The sequence below is a fragment of the Artemia franciscana genome, chromosome 11 (assembly GCF_032884065.1).
Source record: "Artemia franciscana chromosome 11, ASM3288406v1, whole genome shotgun sequence".
NCBI classification, from domain to species: Eukaryota; Metazoa; Arthropoda; class Branchiopoda; order Anostraca; family Artemiidae; genus Artemia; species Artemia franciscana.
The window spans coordinates 14879091-14903603 of NC_088873.1; the positions used below are offsets into that span (position 1 = coordinate 14879091).

Consider the following 24513-nt stretch of genomic DNA (forward strand, 5'->3'; position numbering starts at 1 on the left):
TTAACACAGCTGACTTGCTAATGAGTCATTTGCATCCTGCATTTTATAGATATCTACTTATTTCTTTGCCAGGAATCGTCATAATGGACAGCTGGCTGTAGAAAGTTGGAGAAGGGCTCGCTTGGTGAGCTCTAATGCAATTTCTGAAACATTGTACCCTTTTCAATACCAAATTGATCGGAGAGCAACCTACCGCCCTCTCAGTGCCTCATGTGAGGCGCAACATAGCCCATCGTGTGAATCTGACGCACAAGAGAGACTCTAATAAGACAATCTCTGTTTCAGAAAGACTACCTATCGTTCTAATAGAGTTGAAATCGCTTTTTATGTCAAGTATAGAAGAAGTCAAAGGAAGAAGAAAAATAAGAAAATACAGAAAGAGCAAAACAACAAATAAACATTAAAAGTAATTAAAGACAAAACATGTCGTACATGAAACTATCAGAATAAAAACTAAAATAAAAATAGGGTGTCTAATATTTAATAAGGCAAGCCCTATACGATTAACGGAAGACTTTACACAACATAGTTCAATTATATAATGGATAAAAGTTTACATCTTTCTGTAGAAAATCTTTTTGTAGTAAACAATAGGATTTAGAGGCAGAACAAGAGAGACGTCTAAAGGAGGGGAGGATGCAAGGGGGGCAAAGAAAGTCAGTTTATTGGGGGGTTTTGGGGAACACTATTGGTGAGATACGCAAGTTTCTTGCTAAGGAAGCCAGATTGGCTTTAGGGAGAAGGGAGACATTAGGGGTCCTTATTCTATCCTGCAATTCCCTGGATATGCCAGGATGCCAAAAACAGGGTTGGCATACTCAAGGATTGGGTGTAAAAATAAGGGAGAAATTCACAATATATTGAGGTCTTGGACATTTAAACTTGTAAGAGATTCAAAGGGGGGAAATGTGCCATTTGCGCGTTTTATTATATCATTAATGTGGTTATCTGATTTTAAACCACTTGAGATTGTTATACCAAGTACTAACGTAATTTCGTAGTTCTAACGGACATTTCGAAGGAGATTGAAAGAAAAGAGGGTCCTAAGTACGAAAAATGTTAAAATTGTTATGCTCTGATGGATTAACTGTCATATCGTTAGTAGTGTATGCAGTTGAATGAGTTCGAAGCCATTGGGGCACTTGTGAATTTCTATAGAGCGTCTACAAGACAATTGTATCAACAAGTTTACACTTGTTCGCAAAATCCACATCGAAGCTTTAGTAATATCAAGGAAAACTAGGCCATGCCGGGATCCCTGGGACACACAATTGTAAATTTTAGAGAGGAACGGAATGAACATGTAAATTTCTTAACTGCTTGTTTTCAGTTAGAAAGGAAAGACGCAACTGCTGTAATAAAATAAGGGACAAATTCAAATTCATTTTAGATACCTTGTATTATGGTTGATTAACACGAAGGCTTTTTATAAGTCAACCCCTATAAAACTGAAGCAAAAATTTTCCAGATTATTACAATTCCAAGATAAAGTATCAAGATTTTTGAAAATTATTACCCTGTCCACAAGATGAACATGATTCTGGGTGATGAATTTAAAACCATAGTTTCTTAGCTGCCTAAGGTCGAAACATTCGAAACCATCGTTTGGTTTAACAATTCGTCTATAAAGCTTTGTTGTGACGGCCAGAACACTGTTATAATTTTTCGTTACCTTTCTTTTGCACAGGAATACAGTTTAAAACAACAGTTTGAAAGCTTGCCAGCAAAAGTACTTTCAATAGAGATTCAAGACAAAGGTTTTGAAAGGCAATCGGCAAAGGTTTGAATTAGTTCTATCTGACTATCTCTTCGATAATTGCTGTACTTTTTTTTAGTGCATTTGAACATTCCTAATCGCTTATCCGACTAGCCCGGTCACTTGTCCTTATCATTTCACGAGACGTAATGACGTCAACGGTTGGTAGCATTACTACTTGAAATATATTAATTGTCTGATAAGTTACCCTTGATCACCCTGGAAAGTGCTGGTTAACCATGGACAAGTGACGTCATAAAAAAAAAATTCAAACTTTTCGAAAATGGAAAACATATGTGAAATTATATGCAGAGAACAAAACAGATAGTAATTCTGAAATGTTACACACCTTCAGGGGTTTCTAAATAAGCTATGTTTACAGTGGAGTAGCCTACTCGTGATTGATATTTTTATTCGTCTAGTTGCCTACAGCGTTTGGATGATAGGAGTATCTAGAGATAGGGTAGGGATCGATATAAAACAATTTTTTTCAGATTATTAGCAGCATCTAAGAGCTCTTTTGTAGATAGAAATGAATATTATTTTGGGTTTTCTACAAGAATTTGTTATTTTATTATTTGATTGTGTTGGCCTAGTAGGTTACCATTCCTTGATTTTTATTTGTAATTGGAAGAATTTGGTATTTCATTTTTTCATATTTAAGCAGCGGTTTAACTTCATACGTTTTACCGTGCTTACGTAGATTCTTTTTAATTCTAATCATTTTTTTTTAATTGACTGGCATTGTATGGCTCTTATTAGAACAAGATTTTGCTTCTTCCTCACTGAAGGAGTCCTTCTTATGTTTAGATCATGTTTTGAATACTGGAGACTTCATCATTCATGTATACCAAAACTCAGAAACGGAACTTTGTGCTATAAAAATCCCATTAACCCGAGTCGCTCCTTACTTACAGTTCGTTACCACGTATCTATATATATATAAATAAGTTTTCTGTGTGTTGAGTGACGTCATGTTTATGTATCGACTGACGTCATATTTGTCGACTGACGAAATTACAGACCGGGACATCGGGACACAAATGACGACCGGGACACCGAGACATAGGGAATATAAATGACGACCGGGACACTCAAAGAGAAAGCGACCGGGACACAAGGAATATTCGATTAGCAATCACTATCAACAAAGCACCGGGACACAAATGGCGACCGAGACACAGGGAATATAAATGACGACCAGGGCACTCAAAGAGAAATTACAAACCGGGACACCGGAACACAAATGATGACCGAGACAAAAATGACGACCGGGACACCGGGACACAGGGAATATAAATGACGACCGCGACACTCAAAGAGAAATTACTGACTGGGACACCGGGACACAAATGACAACCGGGACACAGGGAAACAACAACAACGGGGGCGCCGGGGGGCACAGGGGGATATATAAATGACGACGGGGATACAGGGAATGTTCGATTAGCAATCAACAAAGCTCAAGGGCAATCATTAGAATAATGAGGTATAGATCTGAATACAGATTGTTTTTTCCCATGGACAATTATATGTTGCATTTTCAAGAGTCGGTATACCTGACAATCTATTTATATGCACAGACAATGGGACAGCCAAGAATGTTGTATATTCGCAGGTTTTTCGTAGTTAAATATATAAATATATATATATATATATATATATATATATATATATATATATGTATATATATATATTCACAGGTGGGACACAGGGACACAACTACAATGGTGCGTAACTAATATGGCGCGTAACGACTTACGCGTGCGGGGGGTCTTGGGGTGGGGGCACGAAGCGCTCCCACCAACTAGGTGTTGGGGTGGCGCGAAGCGCCACCCCAACAGCTAGTTGTTTGATATATTCGAATTTTGAGGTGTATTTAATCCTATGCCCACGCCACGCCATTACATATCAAGTTTCCGACAGTCTTACGCACTAGCAATTTTAGGCCTCATAATCTGGGGGGGGGGAGAAGATATACCATATGAGTTTGAAAATATGAAATAAAAAGAGTATAATGTCAGAGAAACTAGGGTCAGCTGCCCCCTCCTGCCCAGGGCTAGAACCGCCACTGGTCTTAAGTGTTTTGTCTTGAATCTGCACCAAGTTGTTTGTTGATAATTGAGTTTCATAAGCTTTTACGAATATTGCAAAGTCTGATAAAGGCTGCTATTATATCTGTCACTAAAGAGTATTGGTAACTCGTAGTTTCCCATACTCTTTGTCTGTTACCTTGGTAATTTTATTGATCATAATCAATAATTGTAACTACAGTATCAGGTATTGGATTTGTGAAATAACGGCAATCTGTCGTAGACGGAATTCTTTCCATCACTTTCATAACAAAAACCCAAACATTCGCCATATTGAAAGTATTGTCTTGCTTTTGCTGTATGATTGAGTGGGTGTGGGCCGAGAGTTTAGTGTTTATTTGTTTGTTTCTAAGTTATGTTTTCTGTCCCCTCAGGTTAGTAAATTCAGGATATTGCTTTTTGTAACTTAGAAACATTGTCATTTTTGTTAATTGTCTATGCTCATCTACTAAAGCCTAGTATTTCTAGCTTAAAAACTCTGCAATGCTAACTAATTAAAGTCGAAGGCTCTTTTTTTTTATAATTTACTCAGATTTTATAAGCTTACTTTCAGCCTTCCTTTCAATGAGTTGGGTTAGGGTAGGCCTTAGAAAATGAATTTCAGTAAATTTGTTGATGTTTAGATAGGCTAATAAAGTAGCACAGGCTTAGTCTGCAGGCTCTCCTAAAGGAAACATGATATGGGTCTAGATTAGAGGCTATTGAGAAGGAAACATGTAAAGAAAACAATTCTTAGGCTACTTAAAAATATTCAGAATAATTGTAGCCTAGGCTAACATAGTTTACATGCAGCTCTCTTGTACTTAACCGTTCACCCCCCCCCCTAGTGTGAAAATATAGCTTATAACCACAATTAGATATTTCCTATGTAGCATATTCTCCAAATAGGATAGGCTATACTTTTGTTTCAGTCTGTGTACCCATAAATTGAATCAACTGTGACAAAACAAGAACCAGAAAAACCAGTAATGGGTGGAGAAATGTATTAGAAATAGCCTGTATGTTTTGGACTGTTTATTTGCATAGGGTAAAAACAAACAGTAAGCCTATCCAATTTAGCAAAATTATGTATGCTAAAGTTAAAACCCTCACATCTTGCTACCAAAGAGGGGTTGGGAGGAATTGAATATATCAGAGAATGGCTAAAGATCTAAGCTACACATCAATATGGTTATTATTAATATCATTCAAGATCAATCACTTGAAATTAGGCTATTAGTTTACTGACTGACATACAAGGACCTCTTTTGGAAATAGGCCTACCAATTACCCTATTTTGATGTAAAGGCCTATATCCTTTTAGAGTTTCATGTTTTATTCATATATTAATGCCTTTTTTCTTATGCTAAAAATGGAAGATTTATTGCTTGATACTTATTCTATAAATAACAAATGTTAAATACATTTTCTGGTAAAATTCTAGTTAATTGACTTCTTGCTATCTTGGAAAGGGTTTAGGTTAGGAAAATGGAACTTTCAGGGATGGGTCTACAGGCTAAAGTATGTCCTAGGAAGGTATTTTGAAGTATCTACCTCCACTCCTCCCTCTAGAGGGCCCTGACCTTTGATGACCTTTAAAAATATGTGTGTTATAAAAGTGAAACCTTGCAAAATAGATCTCCTGCTTAATTAAAATACAACAAAATTGCTTTCAGCTTCATAACTTTGCTCAATCCCATTTTATAAGGTTTTAAAGATACCCAAATACATTTCCTAAATTTTGAAAAAAAAACATTGATATGGCTCAAAATTCTACTCAAATAACAGGAATTGTATTTTCAGAACTGAAGGCAGAGAAAAAGCAACTAGTAACTGAAAATTAAGGTAAAATGTTGTTTTTTCAAAATTTCAATAGGTATAGACCTGTCATGTAGACAAATTTCAGGGCCCTCTAGAGGGAGAAGGAGTGGAGATGGGTACATTAAAATACCTTCCCAGGACATACTTTAGCCTGTAGACCCATCCCTGAAAGTTTCATTTTCCTAACCTAAACCCTTTCTGAGATAGCAAGAAGTCAATTAACTAGAATTTTACCCATTTTTTTTTCTTTTCAATTGCTTGTAAAAACAGACCCCCATCTTTAATTATGCTGACAAATTGTTGGTTAAAATTTTACCAAGAAGGCAGGGTTCTTGTTACTGCCCTCACATCATTTTGTAGTAAAGCAGGTCCAAAAACCTATTGCTATTATTCCAGAATGTCAAAAAAGTAGTTTTCCCCAAAAAGAGGTCTTTTACTCTTTTAAGTATAGAATGGCTGCATACAAAATCTGCTGGCTATAATTATTCTGCAAATTATGAAGCATGAATTGTTTACTTAATATGTTTTCTTCTCAATAGCCTAGCCCCTAACCTGGACTTATATCAATATTGAGGGCTCTACTGTCTATAAGGAAACACTTAAAAGGTCTGGTAGGCTAACTAGTCTACTTTAACTTTTGTATAGCCATATTTGGGCCAGCTATGTCATTCCTAAATTTACTTTGCTTCAGTGTACCCCCTCCCAATTTGACAAATTTATGCTCAAAATGGTAAAATTCTAATTGAATTATTTTTGTAGTAAAAATTCTAGTTAAGCTACTTTCTTCAAAAGGGGTTAGGTTAGGAAAATGAAACTTTCAGAGATAGGTCTACAGGCAAAAGTATGTGCTGGGAAGGTATTTTGAAGTACCAATCTCCACTCCTTCACCCTCTTAGAGTCCTGACCTTTGATGACCTTGAAAAATCTGTGTGTTTTAAAAGTGAAACTGCAAAATAAATCTTCTGCTTAAATGAAGTATTACAAAATTGTTTTCAGCTTCACAACTTTGCTCAGTCCCAATTTTTAATATTTTAAAGATATACAAATACATTTCCAAAATGTTGAAAAAAAAAATTGATATAGGCTTGAAATTTTACTCAAATAGCAGAAATTGTATTTTCAGAACTAAAGCCAGAGAGAAAGAAATTAATAACTGAAAATTAAGGTAAATATTGGGTAAAGTGCATCTGTATCTGGTTGACCCTCTTCCTCCACAAGGCAAACTAAAAATCCATAAAGTAGGCTTGCTGACAGGTAACATTACCTATAAAGCAAAACATATTAGTCCATGAGCCCTGTGGGCAGCAGGGCAAGTTTTTTTTTTGAGTTTACCTCTTTGTTGAATAAATATAGCACACAGACCTTACCCTGCTGCCCACATGACTCATGGACTAATACACTTTGCTCTATATGTAATGTTACCTATAAGGAAGCCCACTTTACACATTTTTAGTCTCATTGGAGGGGATCTTAAAAAGCTAAAAAGTGGATGCACTTCTCTAATAATGACAAAGAAAGAATATGCAACCATCAGAATCTTACTATATATAGCAATGCACACTTTGGACAGCTTGTGATGAAACTGAACATTTACCAAATATTGTTTTGTCAAAATTTGAGTGAGCTGTTGAGTAGGCAAATTTCTAAGACTAAGAAATCAGAGAAGGGTTAACATAGAAGCTTGGTAATAGAGTACGTTTTTGGCCCTGGATTCATTTTTATTGTGCTTCATTTAAGCAGAAGATCTGTTTTGCAAGGTTTCACTTTCATAACACAAAAATCTTCAGGTCATCAAAGGCCACTGCCCTCTAGAGGGAGAAGAAGTAAGGTACTTCAAAATACCTTCCCAGGACATAATTTAGTCTATACACCCATTCCTGAAAGTTTATTTTCCTAATCTAACCCCTTTCCAAGATAGCAAAAAGTAGCTAAACCAGAATTTTACCCCCAAATTTATTCATGAGGACAGAGAAAGACAGAAACGTCAGCTTAACATTGCGGCATATAGAATACCATGATTGTGTGGAGAGGCTGCTGACATGCAAATGTTTGTTCAGGACCATCTTGCCCAATTGTACAACCTGCTATCCATCATTGTTCTGAAGCCACAGCAACTTGGAAACAATTCTCCAAAACCAGGTGACTGCCCTAAGCCTATTCTTTTCCTCAAAGACAGTTACAGGATTAAAAAGGAGACTGTGATTAAGAGAGCTAAAAGGGGACATGCAGTTTCACTTTGATTGCACAAAGGCAGAAAGGGAAAAGCATAAATAGATTCAGTCATAAAAAAACAGGGTAGTAATGGAGCATTGACACATTGCCCACTGAAACAAGCCCAACTGTAATGTTTTCTAGTAGTGTTAGTGTTGATGATGATAATAGTGATACTTTCCATTCATGCTCTAGCTCAGCAAACATTAGTTACAAAAGTCTACTGAAATTGTTTCATAATAACAACACAGTCAGTAGAAAGAAAGTGTTGAAACAGTTTTACACAAACATTGATACTGTGACAAAGAAGCTTCTGGAATTGAAACTGCAAGCCATCACTGAAGATTATGATTTACTGTGTATTTGTTAACTGACCCCTAAGAACTCCAGTAACCCACCAGCAGAAAATCATTTCAGGATACCTGGATATTGCCTGTTCTTAAATCTGTCTATTTAACCACAGGAGAGGCACTGCCATCTACATAAAGGAGAGAATGTAGGTTAGAGATTTATCTTTCATTCATGATTATTCCCCATGGATTGAGCATTTGTCAGTATTATTAATTAGGGAAACCATTACTGATAGGTTGCATATATAGAAGCCCCAGATGCCCTTGTGTCTTACCAAGCTCTAATTCAGTAGCCTGAACAAGCATCCAATCATGATAATCAGGACTTAATTCTTCTTATAGACCTGAATTTAGCAGATGTCAAATGGGTTGAGGGCTTGGGTTATCAACAAAGCTGTATTGTCAGCAACCTCTTTGTTCAATATTTGGGTAGCAATAGCCTATATCAGGTAATTGACCAACTGCCCCAGCATAAGAATAACCAGATGCCATCCCTACTAGATTTGACAATTACTAACAACCCAGGATTGTTAGTGAATACTGAGTACCTCCCTCCCATTGGTGCCAGCAGCCGCATCTGTCATGACTTGCTGCTTAGTCAACAAACTTACACCAACTAAAGAAAAATCAGGGAGATAATATGGGCAGTAGAATGGGACCAAGTGATTGTCAAGGGACACATTGAGCTAGCCTGGCAAAATTTTAAGAACACTGCTCCAAGCTCAGAGGACATACACTTCAAGTTGATTTCTGTAGGTATCAAATACACTGCCACACCTGAACCAGCCTATCAAAAGGGCTAAGAACCATATGTTCTATCCCCCTTTATATGGATCATTTTGATGGACTTCATCTTAAGGAGCACAGGAAAGGCAATTGGAGACCACGGAATCAAATGGGGAGGAAAAATGCTCATGGACTTAGATTATGCTTACAATTTAGGCATATTAGACAAAAATGTGAGGAAAATGAATGAATTTTTAGAGGTTCTGTGAATTCAGGGTGCTAGAATAGGCTTGAAAATTAACGTGAAGAAGACTAAGTTACTAAGGCTAGGAACAAGTGAAGATGAAAAGGTGGTGTTGGGTAACAAAAATATTGATCAGGTTGGCAGCTTCACTTACCTTGGTAGTATTATTAGTAAAGATGTTAAAAGTAGAATAGCTAAGGCTCAGGGTGTTTTTCTACAGTTAAAAAAAGCCTGGAAGAGTAGAAAGATAAGTCTGCAAACCAAGATTAGAATATTAGAAGCTACAGTTGTCAAATATGGCTCTGAAGCACAGGTGCTCTGAAAAGCAGATGAAAATTTACTAGATGTTTTCCAGAGAAATTGCCTATGGATTGTTCTGGGTACCTGGCTGACTGACTGTATTTCAAACAGTAGGTTGTACAAAAAATATGGTTCAATCCTGCTTTCTAGGGCTATAATGGAAGAAAGGTTGAGAAGGCTAGGCCATGTTCTGCAGATGAAGGATGACAGATTGCTGAAGATTGTCCTTTTTGACCAACTGTCTGGGGCTACACAGAAAGCAGGTCGTCCTTGTCTGGGTTGGGAGGATGTCATAAATAAAAATTTAAAGGAAATAGGAACTTCCTGGGAGGGTGTAAGGAGGGAGGCCTTGAATAGATTAGGTTGGAGGAGGAACATGCATAGCTGTGTTGGCCTCAGGCGGTTTGGTGCTGCAGTGAGTAATTATTATTATTATTAGTAGTAGTAGTATTAGTTTACACAGCCCTTGATTTGGCATATTGGTTCCCAACCCACACTTTAAGTGTGACATGGAGGTACTTGAGAAGGTCCAGCATAGAGCAGCCAAGCTCCCTTATACCAAACAACAAATCTCCTACAAGCAACAACTAGAAAAGCTTGACCTGTCTACCATAATGTACTGTAGAAAGAGAGGAAATGTCATCCTCACATTTAAGATGATGACCAGTTATACCATTAAGCCTATTTTTGATCACAGTGAATGCACCAGAACATGAGCAAATCCCATAAAACTGTGTCAAAAATTTAGCAGGAAGTATGAAAAGTTCAACTTCTTCACCAATCATGTTGTTCTACTGTGGAATTCACTCAGTAAATCTACCAAGTTAGCCAGATCAGTTGACAGCTTCAAGATTGGTGGTGACTGTGATTAGAGTGGCAAGATACTGAAGACGCAGTGGGACAAACCAGTGTCTTCCAGCAAGGTCTATTAATTGCCACCCACCCTTTTAGCCCTCAAACACGCCCAACCAGCAATACATCTAGTAACACCCAACAATGAAACCAAACTGTCCTATATATATGTAAATAGTGATGGTCACTCATGAACTGCAACATGAATATCAAATCAACATTACCTGGTGACATCTACAGGTTCTTCAACCTTAGTCACTAGAAGATGTGATTTAACGTAATTTAAGGTAAAACAATGGATAACCTAGGCATAGGATAAGAAACCAGTATGGAATTGAGCAAAATTATGTAAAACTCCTCAAACCCTCACATCTTATTACCAAATAGAAATTGAGAAGAATTGCATTTATCAATGAATAGCTAAAAATATAAGCTATGCATCAAAATGGTTATTATTAAAACTGTTCAAGATTACCTAGTTTAAGGTAAAACTATTTAAGGTGACTTACCTAGAAGGACCTCTTTCTGGAAATACCAATTATCCTATTTTCATGTATATATCCTTTCAATGTTTCAGTTTTATTCACATGTTAACAGAAAACTGGCTGTCTTCTGATTCTAAAAATGCAGCTATTATTGCTTGATATTTATTTTGTGAAACACAAATATTAAATAATTTTTTTTTCTTCAATTGCTTATCAAAACAGAGACCATATTTTGAATTTATGATGACAAATTATTGGTGAAAAATGCCAAGATCTTGTCAGTACACTCACATTGTGTCATGGTGTAGTAAAATAGGGGTAGTCCAAAAATCTATCTCTATTTTTCCAGAATGCCAAAGAAAAGAAGTCTTTTACCCTACTTGTTAAATTTTCAATGATGCAACTTTTCTTCTTTTTAATTTAATGGCAAAAAGTATAACAAGCAGCAGTTAGTTGGTTAGGAATTAATGTGAAAATATAGAAAATGCTGCACATTGAAGGATTGACAGAGACCCCTCCATAATGTTAAATAAGAGGTAGATTTGTATCTGGCAACATAATTTAGCTAGAATGAAAGTGAATACATCACTTGATGCCTTATTTTGCTCCTTCATGATTAATCAATTGCTTCTGGGGGAACATTTTAAGCCCTCAATGGGCTAAAACAGCTCGAAACAGCCCATAATAACCAAAAATTTAAAAATAGTGATTTAAAAAAATGTCAGTTATGCTGTGAAGTTCATTTTTTGAATTGTTTAAGGAACTTATTAAAAATTCCTGCAAATTTGTTTTCAATGTAACATTATACTTTTTAAGACTAAGGAAAGTAGCAATTACCAGTCCTGAATCAGCTACAAATGGCAATTTTTTCTCACTTAACAGTTTTTTTTTTTGAAATATGTTTTTAAACTGTTGGTTATGCATGGACTTTTACCTTTTTGGGACCTTATTAAGGAGTCAAACATAGTTTCCCCCAGAAGCAATTATTGATTTATGAAAGAACTAAAAAAGAAGAAAGTGCATTAAGTGATGCATTCACTTTCATTGTAGCTAAACTATGTTGTCATCTACAAATTTAGCAGATAAGATACATTGGTTTATAATTCAGAATTTGTCCAGAATTTCAATGCATGTTTCTAGACTCTTTTAAACCAATGTCACAAAGGTTATGTTATGATATTTACCAATGGAGCTAAATAAGAAGAGAATAATATAGGGACAGCTTTATGTTGCACCAAAAATAAGGTTTCATGGAAATTTAACTCGGATTGCAAGGCATTTCAAACTGAAGTATATGCAATCACAAAAGCTGTCAAATTTGTGGACAAAAGTGTAACTGAAGAGAGTGTGATCATGTGCTCAATTTAAAATGCATAATGCAAACTTTAGCAAATCTTTCATGAACAGACAAAAATCAAAGAGGGGAAGTTTTAGTGTTACAATGGATTCCAGTATACATTGCAATAAGAGGTAATGAAATAGCAGGCAGAAGTGCTAAAGATGCTGTTGAGACAGGAACACCTGCATTTGATTTTGCCACTGCATTTGATTTATCAAGTCATGATGTTTAGTCAGATGATGAAAATAATGTTACATCAGAATTTTGAATCAATAAGACCTACTTTAGAAAATTTATTTGTCACTAAAAAAAAAAAAACTGTAAACAAGAAAGAAATATGTTCAAAAATTCGACAAGGCAAGAAGAAAAAATGATATTCAGACTCCAACCAAATCATGCAGCAGTAGGATACTTTAAAGCCAAATTCTGGGATCATGAGGAAACCTATTGCAATGACCCTGAAAGTGTAGAACATCTGCTATTGAGGTATCCAGAAATTCAAACACTATACATGGAAGTGATAGACATTTTTATGAGGAAATGATTACAACCAAATGTGTACCAAGTACTAGACAGTATTGACAAATATGAGAAAAATCATAGAAAATAATTATATTTCTGAAGAAAATGAAAAGAAACATTGAATTGTGAATTATTCCTTTATAAGAACAGTGTGGCATTTCATTAAGGTATTACAGTAAAGTTCCCAAGACACAGCAGCTGAAGTGAACCTATTGTCAGAAAAATCGTGTTAATAAAAATACAATGAGTGTATAGGCTAAAACTAGGGCCATATATTTGGCCGTTAGGAGGAGTGGGGGGTAAAGTGAAGCAAAGCCATAAAAGATGATTTAGACTAGCCTAAGTAAGTATTTTATAATCATATTTTAAAGTAATTTCCAGGATTTTATAGTGCTTCCTCATAAAGAGGGAACCACTAGATATTTACCAGAAATGCTATAATAAAAAAGGACAACATTACATGTAGCAAGTCTATGACTTTCTCCTGTTTTGAATAAAATAAATAAATTAAAGTTTTAGACTCCTTTAGATTCCTGATTTTATAGTGTTTCTAAAAATCATGTTTTTTCTGACATCGCACCTTGATGGTCCCAGATAGCCCTAAGATAGGGGAGGTCAGAGTTGACTCAGATACAATTTTTTGAAATGGTAATTCTTCTAAGTCATTAGTTTTCTGTAGTTCTGACTTCATCATAATATATATATATATATATATATATATATATATATATATATATATATATATATATATATATATATATATATATATATATATATATATATATATATATATATATATATATATATATATATATATATATATATATATATATATATATATATATATATATATATATATATATATATATATATATATATATATATATATATATATATATATATATATATATATATATATATATATATATATATATATATATATATATATATATATATATATATATATATATATATATATATATATATATATATATATATATATATATATATATATATATATATATATATATATATATATATATATATATATATATATATATATATATATATATATATATATATATATATATATATATATATATATATATATATATATATATATATATATATATATATATATATATATATATATATATATATATATATATATATATATATATATATATATATATATATATATATATATATATATATATATATATATATATATATATATATATATATATATATTATCTGTTACGACTACCTTTGATATTGTTTTAAAATATTATTTAAAAAGGGAAAATTTGTTTTCATTTTTTTTTTCATTCTTCAAAATATGAAGCAACCCTTACCCATGGGGTTGAGTTTGGCAGAATTGGTTTGGAAACCATGCTAAACTGTTAGATTTGCAGTTTTTCTAATATGTATATATATATTTATAAAATTATAAAATACCAAAAACAGGGCTTCAGATATATAAAATTATAATAAAAGTATTAAAATAACACCTAATTCACTGCAGTCTGTACAAGTAATCAAAGACTAATACTAGATTTGCTTTATTGATGTTGTATATATCACAAAATGCTTGATAAACTCAATTAAGGTGTTACCATTGACCCATCTGCTTTGACTAGCTAGACCTAGTGCTCTTGGTGACCCATCTGCTTTGACTAGCTAGACCTAGTGCTCTTGGTGACCCATCTGCTTTGACTAGCTAGACCTAGTGCTCTTGGTGACCCATCTGCTTTGACTAGCTAGACTTAGTGCTCTTGGTGACCCATCTGCTTTGACTAGCTAGACCTAGTGCTCTTGGTGACCCATCTGCTTTGACTAGCTAGACCCAGTGCTCTTGGTGACCCATCTGCTTTGACTAGCTAGACCTAGTGCTCTTGGTGACCCACTGCTTTGCACACGAGCTTGGTAGTTGACTCATGGAAAGATAAATGCCAGAGACATATTGGCACCAGACATGCTGCAAAAGCAGACTAGTGTCATAATTTTACCATGTTTGGTGGAGGTAGTGCATAAAACTTCCTTCAACACCGTAGGAGCTAGCATTCTAGATTTAGGCAGGACAGTTTAATCAACTTTCCTTATCCTGTCAGCCTTGTACTTTCCTTTGAAATATGGATTGATGCTCAAAAATTTCTAAAACAATGTAGTTAAAATCATTTGCTCTTGATTGACTTGTCGCTTTGGGGGATATAAGTGGTAAATCTTTATTCCTCTTTAAAAATGATGCCAACCAGTCTTCTGAAATACTTGGTTTCTTTGGCCAGTCTAGGGGAGTATAGAGAGAGGTTGTGACATGTAAATGAGGTCATGTCATATACTAAATTCGTAAAAATTTTGGTTGACTCTTTTACTAGATTTAAGCTAAATGAAAGTCAAAGTCTTTTTCTTATGTGGAATTTATATACAGAAAAAAACCCAGCAAGAAATAATGGCTGTAGCTAAGGCTGTAATCTTGTTAAAAGCAAACATATTATTTCTTATTTGATCTTCATTTAAATAATATTAAAGCATATATCTTACAATTTAAGACTGTATATTACTCACTATTGATATTATAGCTGGCAAGACCAAAATGCTACCTGATAAATCAATCCAATATTTCTATATGCTGTTCAATTACTTTGTGGTTATTAAAAAATATTTAATTTTACACTTATTTTTTCAAGATAAATATTTTCAATTGTATACTGAAAGTTACTGATATCACAACTGGTGTAAGACTATGAAAAGCCCTATATATTCGTTTATTGTTGTCAGGCAAAATACTCACTTCTGACTCCCAAATCAATATTCCTGTTTTTATGCTTGACTTTTGTGTTCTCAGTAAAGCGCTAGGCTGTGAAGTAATAATTTTTATCCATTTTAATTTTCAACTTTCCTCTTTACTTCCCTTGGAAAAACTTTTTTTTTTAAATTAATGTTTGAAATGGGCAACTTATTCTATATGTTGCTCTCCAAATTTGGTGCTCAAAGGTATATTGGTGGGGGAAGTTGAAAAAATAGGACCTTCAGATATTAACATAGATTTAAAACGAACTTTCAAGAACTATAAAAATTCAAAGCAAGGCTATAAGACCACAAAATGTTCCATTTATCCAATGGTCTAGTTTCACTTACCAAGTAGGTGAAAGCAAGTTCTTGCCAAAAATAATCTTGGCCTGGCAACTTTCAACTGATTACAAATGCTAGCGTAAAGCAAATCAGACTTTGTGAGCTAGCTTGTGGATATCTCCCTTTACCTTTGATAACAGTAATCTACCAGAAATAGTTACTTTAATGTATAATTTGTTTTTCCAAAACCATAGCCATAGGTTTCCATAAGAGTCTAAGCATTATCAGTTATCTTTTTTTTTTTTTTGGGGGGGTTATTATATATGTGCATACAGACCAAACTGTAGATGGAGTTACAAAAGGATTTACCTGAAGTGCCAGAAAATTTATTTTGCACCAAAATTTCCCTTTGTTTTGAGTGGATGTTATTTTGATGAACCTTAAGGGAGAGCTCCCCATATCCCTGCATGTCAGGTAATGAGTTATTACAGTCATAAAATTTTTTTAGCAATTGACAAAAACAACTGAATTAGGGGGTTGAGGGTTACCTGTGCGCACTTTTTTACTAGGAGAATGGCTACACCTCCTAAACCCCTTGGTGTACAAGTATGCTAATCACTTATTAGGTATCTTGTGTCAAAACCAGGTTATTGTCATGTTAGATAAGATTGTTGATTGAATAGATGCAGTTTGTATGGTTGTTTTGCTTTTTCTTGCTAATGAAAGTTGATGATATGTTTATATGCACATATAATTTGTTGGTTTTAATTAACTTGCCTTTTTTATAATCTGATTTTTCTTGCTCATTTTAACCGATAACATATTCTGAATTTTTCTTTGAATTGTTCATTCAGAATAAAATTGTCTTTAATTAAGTGAAATCCTAAGTAATGAAAGATGTATTTTAAAGCAATCCCACTTTATCACATCTTAAAGCTAAAACTTCAGTCAACCAATATAAACATTAATAAGTTGTGTCATGAAAAATTATGCAAACAAGCCTGTCAGTCAGTCAGAGGTAGAAATTTCTGTGATTTATGTTTTTGACCTTCCACCATGATAAATCTTTGCATTAGTCCACTGTTGATTTGCAAGAGAGGAAAAGTGCAAAATATACATCTTTAGTCACTCTTAAATCTTGAACAAAAACTATTTGTAATCACTCAATCTATTAAAATCTAATGTTTGTTGAAACCCGATAGCATTGACAGCATAGTTACCAGAAATTTAAGAGAAAATACAGCTATTCTGTACTATGAATTTTTAATTTATCAACAAAGCTAATATGGTAATTTTTGTATCTATTTGGCTTACCAAGGGTATTTTGCCTTTTATTTTGATTGATGTGCCTTAGCTGCTTCTTGTGCTGTTTTATCTCTGCTTATTATTGTGGTTTATTTTATGCTTAATTTTAAGGGTTAAAAATGTTCCTGTTTTACGCATATTTTTACCTAAATTGGTTCCAGATTGACGTATAAATCTCAAGACATGCTAGATTGATTTCTAGGACAATCTGAGGTACTATAGCAACTTTTGGTCAGCTTTATAGACAAAAGTTGAACACTTTGACTCTGTGTCTTTGCCATTATTTAAATATTGTAATTGTGACCCCCTCAGAAATTTAAATCTCCTATGGTGACTCAGTGGGTTTGACCTTAGCTTCATAATACAGGATCCAGAGTTAAAACCTTGCTGTAGCAACATACTATAGGGCCTACACAGAGACCTTAGTATTCAAGAAGTATTGTCAATATGATTGCTTACATCAGAAATCTAAAAATGGTATATTTTAAGTTGAGATATATTCTGTTCCTAAAACTGACTTTATTCTCATTTTATGTTCAAGGATGCTAGTTTTTGAATGCAGCATACTGCACCAGTGGTTTATTGCTTTGCCTCAAAATATAAAATCTAACATTTGTGTTGTTATATAAAATTGCAGCATCTACAAGTCAATGCTATATTACATTGTATCAACACATGTCATCTGACATTCTTTTGTACTTAATTTTTGGTGAAAACAATTTGAATCCATGTCTATCCCCAAGTGATTGCCACATAAACACGTTATTAATAATCATCAAACTACATAATTGCATTTCATTATTATTTACAGTCGTTGCATAACCGCTTGCATTAAGACAAATATTACTGCCTAAAATGTATGGAATGCATAGAGTATTGACCAATTAGCGCAAGTATGTAACCCCTTGTCCATGAAGATGAACCCCTTTTATGAGTCATGCTTACACTTTTTATGATTGATAGAGAAATTCCAAGTCAATTAAACATGGAAGCCTGCTAGTACCTGGGCTGTTAAGTTTGATTGTAAAAATTTGTAGTAGGTACTCTTCTACTTAATTTCAGGTGAATGTGGAGAAATCGGTGCAGCAGCTAGGCGTGGCTCGAGGGTTGTGAATGCCCCTAAAAATTCATCTTCTCTTTTCCTTTGATACAATATTACTTGCCTGGCAGGTTCCAAATGAACCAGAATTTGGAGAATGGAAATACTTTGTTGTGGCCCAAGGTTATGCCCCATAAATTCTTAACCAATCAGTGAAAAATTCCTTCCTACGTTTTTGCTGAAAAATGTAAGTGGAGGTCGTCTTGGAGGGTCCAAGGGCTCACTGTGTGTCCCAAACGAAACGGATCAGAAATTCTTGTATGGTTCTACTTCAAACACGGTTCAACATGCCTGCTTGTTCACAAAAAACCTGCAAGTCAAAGGGAAAATGGTTTTCAAAGCCTAATTTGCCTAAAATTGGATAAATTTAAAAGCATTGCTCTTCTTTTTATTTAAACAAAATGTAATATGCTACTTTTCTATTTAACAGCTGGAGGTAATAGTATATGTTGTTGAAATAGCAACTGTCCCACTTTGGCTTTCTAATCATACACAAGAAAAATCCTTGCATAATTTTGACTCAAACGGAGACTTAGCACCTTTACCATTCAGCTAAAAAATTGGCATTGCAAGAGACTAAGGGCCCATTTTTTCTTACAGACTGAAAGTCTTGTGTGATTCTACTCTACATAAGATGCAGTCTGTCTGCCTTTCTGCTAAAACACTGATTGTGGAGGGTGGATATTGTCCACTTTACGTGCTACGCATAAAGATTAGGAGGTGAAAGAGGCAGGGATTGTTGGAGGGACCATGACCATGGGTGTCAGTTCAAAGGTCTTCCCCTTGATTTTGGAAAATACCTTGTTTTGCATGCTGTTTGAAAAAAAGGAAAAGTAGAAGAAGTACCCTTCCATTCCTGCTATGTTTTAGTGAATTAGCATCACCGCCAATTGTCACACTTTGGTACTCTGGTAATACAGGATTATGATTTGTGCATAATTCTGGTTCAAACAGGGTGCAACATGCTTATCTTTGTGCTGAAACGTTCGTAGGGGTATTAGAGGGATTCTTGGTTGGGTATTAGAGGGATCTATAGTACATTTTTCTCTAATCATGCTGATGCTTCCATTAATATTGATCAGAAATCCTTTCACGATTCCTCTTCAAACAAAAGGCCACATGTTCGTCTTTCTGTCAGTAAATTGGCAGGGAGAGGGAATATTGAAAAGTACATGACTCCGCATTTTGCCTTCACTCATACGAATTTTAAGTACCTTTTATCATTCTGATTCAAACGTTACAACATACCTTCTGTTCTGCTAGAGCCCTGATCAAGGGGCAAGTAGATTGTTGTTGCATGGGCATGGCTACACTTTGGTTGGATTGCATTGGACAGGATTGCGCCTACTTTGGTTCTCCAGTCACAAGAATTGAAAATCACTGTTTAGAGGTAGTTCAAATAAGGTGCGACATTTTCACCTTTCTATTGAGAAACTGGCAACGGGGGGATAGAGGGATGTTTGAGGGGCTACAGGGCCATTTTTTCGTCCAATTGTATAGGTTACAATCCCTTGCCTGATTTTTGTTCAAAAGGGTGGAGCATTCCTACCTTTTAACAATTCAATAAAAAAAGTTTTTTTTTACTGAAAGCAAAGAGTAACTTTACAACTTAAAACAAACAGAAATTATTCCGTGTATAAGGGGGATTGCCCCTCCTCAATTCCTCGCTCTTTACGCTAAAGTTTTTTAGTACTTTTAGAAAAGATTTTTAGTCTATTTGAACGACCCTTGTATTTCTGGATTCGTTCTTAAATTATCAGAAAAAAAAGTCAAACTTTAGTGTAAAGAGCGAGGTACTAAGGAGAGGGCAATCCCTCTCGTATATGGAATGATTTCTGTTCGCTTTAAATTTTACTGTTCCTCCTTGCTTTCAGCTGAATAAACCTTTTTTTTCTTATTTAATTTCTGATCGTTTTTCAAATAATACTAGGAAATCTGGCTCTCCTTCCGTCGAAAACTCCCTCCTCCCCCACGGAAAATTCATCCCCGAAAAGCTCCTCCCATGTAAAATACCCCCCTCCCCCTGGAAAGTTCCCCAAGGATGATTTCATCCTCGCTGAAGATTCTCCCAGAAAGTTTTTTGCAGACGATTGCATCGGAAAAATCCTCCTTAGCATACTTTCATTTGAAAAAAAAATTTTTGATTGTTTTTCAAATCATGTCGAAAATTTCCCCCTCTGTGAAAATTTTTTTCCCGGAGAAGTCCCTTACAGTGGAAAGTTGCTCCTTCAGAAATTTCCTCCATGAATAATATCTCACGCGGAAAATTCCCCCATGGAGAATTTTCCGCGAAAATTTCCCCCATGGAGAATTTCCCGCGAAAATTTCCCCCATGGAAAATCCCCCCTTTGTATATTCTCCCAACAACTTGAACCCCATTGAACATTTTCTCCAGACAATATTTCTATATCATCTTCACATGCAAAAAGAAAGTAAGGCAAATAGACTTTCGGAGATTTCCCCAGAAAGTTTCTACCCCACGAAAAATCCCCCTCTGAAAATTCCTCAGCAGACTCCCTTCCTCCAAATAATGCCCGTATACTTCCCAATAACAGATATTTTACGTAAACAATGGGCAAACATTATAGCTTATAGTCCTTTTCCCAGCGGTTGTGGGGGTCAGGTTATATTGGCTCTTTCACCTATGGCGAACAAAATTGCTATCTAAAAATTTTGATCAGGCCCCTTTGGGTAAAAAAGGGTGTAGGAGGGGGCTAGCTGCCCTCCAATCCCGTTGGTCGCTGAAAAAGGGTACTAGAACTTCTAATATCCGTTCGGATGAGCCCTTTTCCAATATTCTAAGACCATAATTTCAATACGATCACCCCTGGGAAAAAAAAACAAACAAATAAACATGCATCTGTCATCTTTCTTAAGGCAAAAAATTCAAAATTTCGGATTTGTGCAGATAAGACCTTGAAACTTGTACATTAAGGTTCTCTGATAAGATGACCATGATAGTGTGATTTTCGATAAGATTTTTTGACTTTTTGAGGGTGTTTCACCCATTCTTTTTTAAATCCCGCAAATTATCTCATGTTCGTAGCTTTATAACATGTTCGTAGCTTCAGGTAACACTGAACTTAGTGAATCTTATATATTGGAATCTACATAAAAAACCAATTCTTTGGATGTATCTACTATAAAATTCCTATTTTACAGTTTTGGTTACTATTGAGTCGTGTTGCTTCTTACTTAGAGTTCGTTACCGCAAATTGTCCGACAGGCCCACTTTGGTCATCTAGTCATACAGATTTAATTTTTTTTTCGTGATTCTACTTCAAACAAGATGAAACATACCCCTCTGTATGCTAAATATGCTTCATAGTTTATATTTTCATCATGGCCAGCAGTCTGTAGCTTCGTAACAGTAAAAGAGGGAAATTAGAGAAAAATTCTAACAAAAACTACTAGAATATCGGACAGCAAAGCTTTGTTTTGCAGAACCAAAACAAGCTTGATTAGTATTTTGAATTATGTTTACAAAGTTTAAATTATTTTGGCCCAGCCTGATATTTTCTGAAAGAAGACATATTTTTTGTTTGATATAATTGTTCTTAGATTACAAAATATGGAACATAGACTTGTGAAAAAAGAATAGACAAATGTACTTTCTGTTTCCTTTCCATAAAAGCGGTTTTTAGATTAAAATACACTAAGCCTTACGCTTAGTTGTATAGAAATGTTTTGATGTCGTAATTTTGCAACGCTGTTAATAAATTCTTGTTATTAATAGCAAAAGAAGCTGCATTAAGTGGAACACAACAAAATAGAATCTTTTGAAACACACTATGAGTAACTAAATTGTAATGAAATAAAACGAAATACAAGCTTCCAAGAAACACGCTGTGGGTGGCTTTAATAAACACCATGGTAGGTGTTCAACAAGGGATGTTTTAAAAAGCTCTAATCCCGCCTGAAGAAATTGTTCAATCCATAAAGTATTCCAATTATTTCACCCCCTAGCTGCAAGTGAAACAGAACGAATAAGCTCTTTATTTTTCGGTTAGCACTACTTATAAGGGTGAGGATGTATGGCGAGATAGTTTGTAAATCTGAAGAATGAGTGGAAATCAATTTCAGAATTTTTATTAGTAGTCCTCAATGAACCAACTAAATGCGCACGGTTACGAAGAGATGCTGGCTTATTTAAGATGGGGTTGTTTTGTTTTTTTCCTGAACTTCTGTTTCATCTCTTACCAGCTTCTACTGATTTGCGCTAATGTATTTCTTTCTCTCTTCCAAATTGTGTGTGTTATCAGTTTAATTGCTCAGCTGCTCAATTTAACTCTTTTTATCTTGAATTTTCTGTTAATATGTACTAGCCTACGGAGCTACCCATATGAGGTCCAAAGACCAGCTCTGATATAAGTGAATGCATGTCTGTTCTTATAACACTTTTCAGGAAGGAAAAGGGGTCAAAATTGAAAAATTACCTGAGATGACCATTGGTAATAGTAAATTTTTTGAGTAAAGTGCAAATTTTGTTCTGGTTTTGAGATGGCGTGGGGGTTATCAGCCCTACTCATGTTGATTTTTGCTCCTTTTGAGTTTGACTCGGCTATTTATTGTAATTTCCGTTCGTTTTGAGTTTCATTCATTTGTTGATAGTAATTTGTGGCAGTTTTACGCTTGGAAGATTATTTTACTTTGTTTTTGCTCATTCTCGGCTTAATGGACCTCTATTTTTCTTTGGAAAACTTTTCTTGTGGAGAACGTTTTTTTTTTTAATTAATTATAAAACAGTGGAGGGACATAAAAAGAATGGTAACTTCCTGCCAATCTTCTACAGTAGTTCAGACCTTAAAACCAATCAATTGAATAAAGGAAAATTTTCGCCTTTTAAATCTATTTATATTCTTAAGTGTTTTGCTTGATTTCATTTTGGAGCAGTTCGAAATAACTTCCATAAAAATAGCATTAAATTGTATGTTATAGTGCTGTCATCTAGAATAAATGAATTTCAACTCCAATATTGCTGTTGTGAGAATATTGTGGTTTGAGTGAGCAGATATTCTGAATTTACTCTGAAGAGTTTAGTAAATAAAAAAAAACAGTTAAAATGATAGAATACATTTGCATTGTTTACATAACTAGTTTTCTAAAGAAATCTTTTTTTTTTTTTGGTTTTAGCTGGTCCCTTGGGCCCTAGTACATCATCCACAGCAATCCCTACAGTACCCAATATCATGGCTCCTACACAACAAGTACCTGCTCAAGCATCTTCTCCTCAAGAGGCACCAAGTAAGTTCAGAACTCTTTTTTTCTTGTTTTCACCTTCTTTTTTTCGTAACTGATATCAATTTTTAATGCCAGTGATGGTATATTTTCTGGTACTTGGATGATATACTCCCTGCCTAATATTGTTCATCTAGTTAGAACCTTGGATTTTCCATAATTTTGGGAATTTGGGATCAAAATATGATGCATATATGATACTTTTATTAAAAAAAATCATGGGAAATCCCATAATTATGGGAAATCTAAGTTTCTAATTAGATGAAGAATATAAGGTGGGGGCTATATCATACAAGTACCGATTTTCTATATCTGCCATTCGAAAGGACAAAGAAAAAAAAAATTCAAAGACATTGTTCAGTATAGTTTTGGCTCAGAAGCTTTTCTATTTTTCCAGTATATCTTTTTACAAGTCAGCTTGATGATTTAGTCCGAATTTTTCAGTCTGGAAAAATTTGTTCTTTAATTTTTTTAACTGTTGCATTGTCCTTTATTTTATAATTTTTTTTTCCCAGAAGTTTCTGATTTTTTTATTATAAACAAATTTGTCTTTACTTCTTAGGGAGAGTTTCCTGACAAATTTAATTTGGTTTGTCACATTTATAAATTATATGAAATTACTGCATAAGGCTAAAGATCATGCTCATGGAGCAGTTATGGAAAAAGTGGGGTAGCAAAGTAGCAATGGTACTTGACACTTTTCATATGTATTGGCAGATTTTGTCTGAAAATACCATTTTTACCTATAAAAAAAAAACTTTTTGCCCCAAGAAAAACTGTTAAAACACAGGTTGTGCTGCTAAAGTGTCCGTAGCTTTTGCAATTCTGTCGAATTCTGCTACTGGTAGCTTTAGAACTTCGTTCATACCTATCATAGAGGTTGAAAAGCATAAATTTACTTTTATTTGGTTTAATTTTAAGTCCTGCATAAAAAAATAATTTGTATATTGTTAAACAGGAAGTGACTGATCTGTTTTGGTTGCCATTTCTTAGTTTTATTGAAGGAATCTTTAAATTTTATACAAAATATTATACTTCATACGAAATTTATCATATTTTAAAGTCTACTAAAGAATACACAGAAAAACATAGGGCAGGGGAAGGTTCCATCTTATCCCCCT

General features: G+C 34.5%; 1 protein-coding gene across 1 annotated transcript in view; it reads left to right on the forward strand.

Annotated features, from left to right (window-relative positions):
* Positions 1-4080: 4080 nt before the first annotated feature.
* LOC136032557 (protein argonaute-2-like) overlaps positions 4081-24513 on the forward strand; it is a 52597-nt gene continuing 32164 nt past the window's right edge. The window contains exons 1-2 of the mRNA XM_065712827.1: positions 4081-4223; positions 23288-23398. Of these exons, the coding sequence (XP_065568899.1) occupies positions 4205-4223; positions 23288-23398 (130 nt within the window). The 5' untranslated portion in view covers positions 4081-4204. The remainder of the gene's footprint in view (positions 4224-23287; positions 23399-24513) is intronic.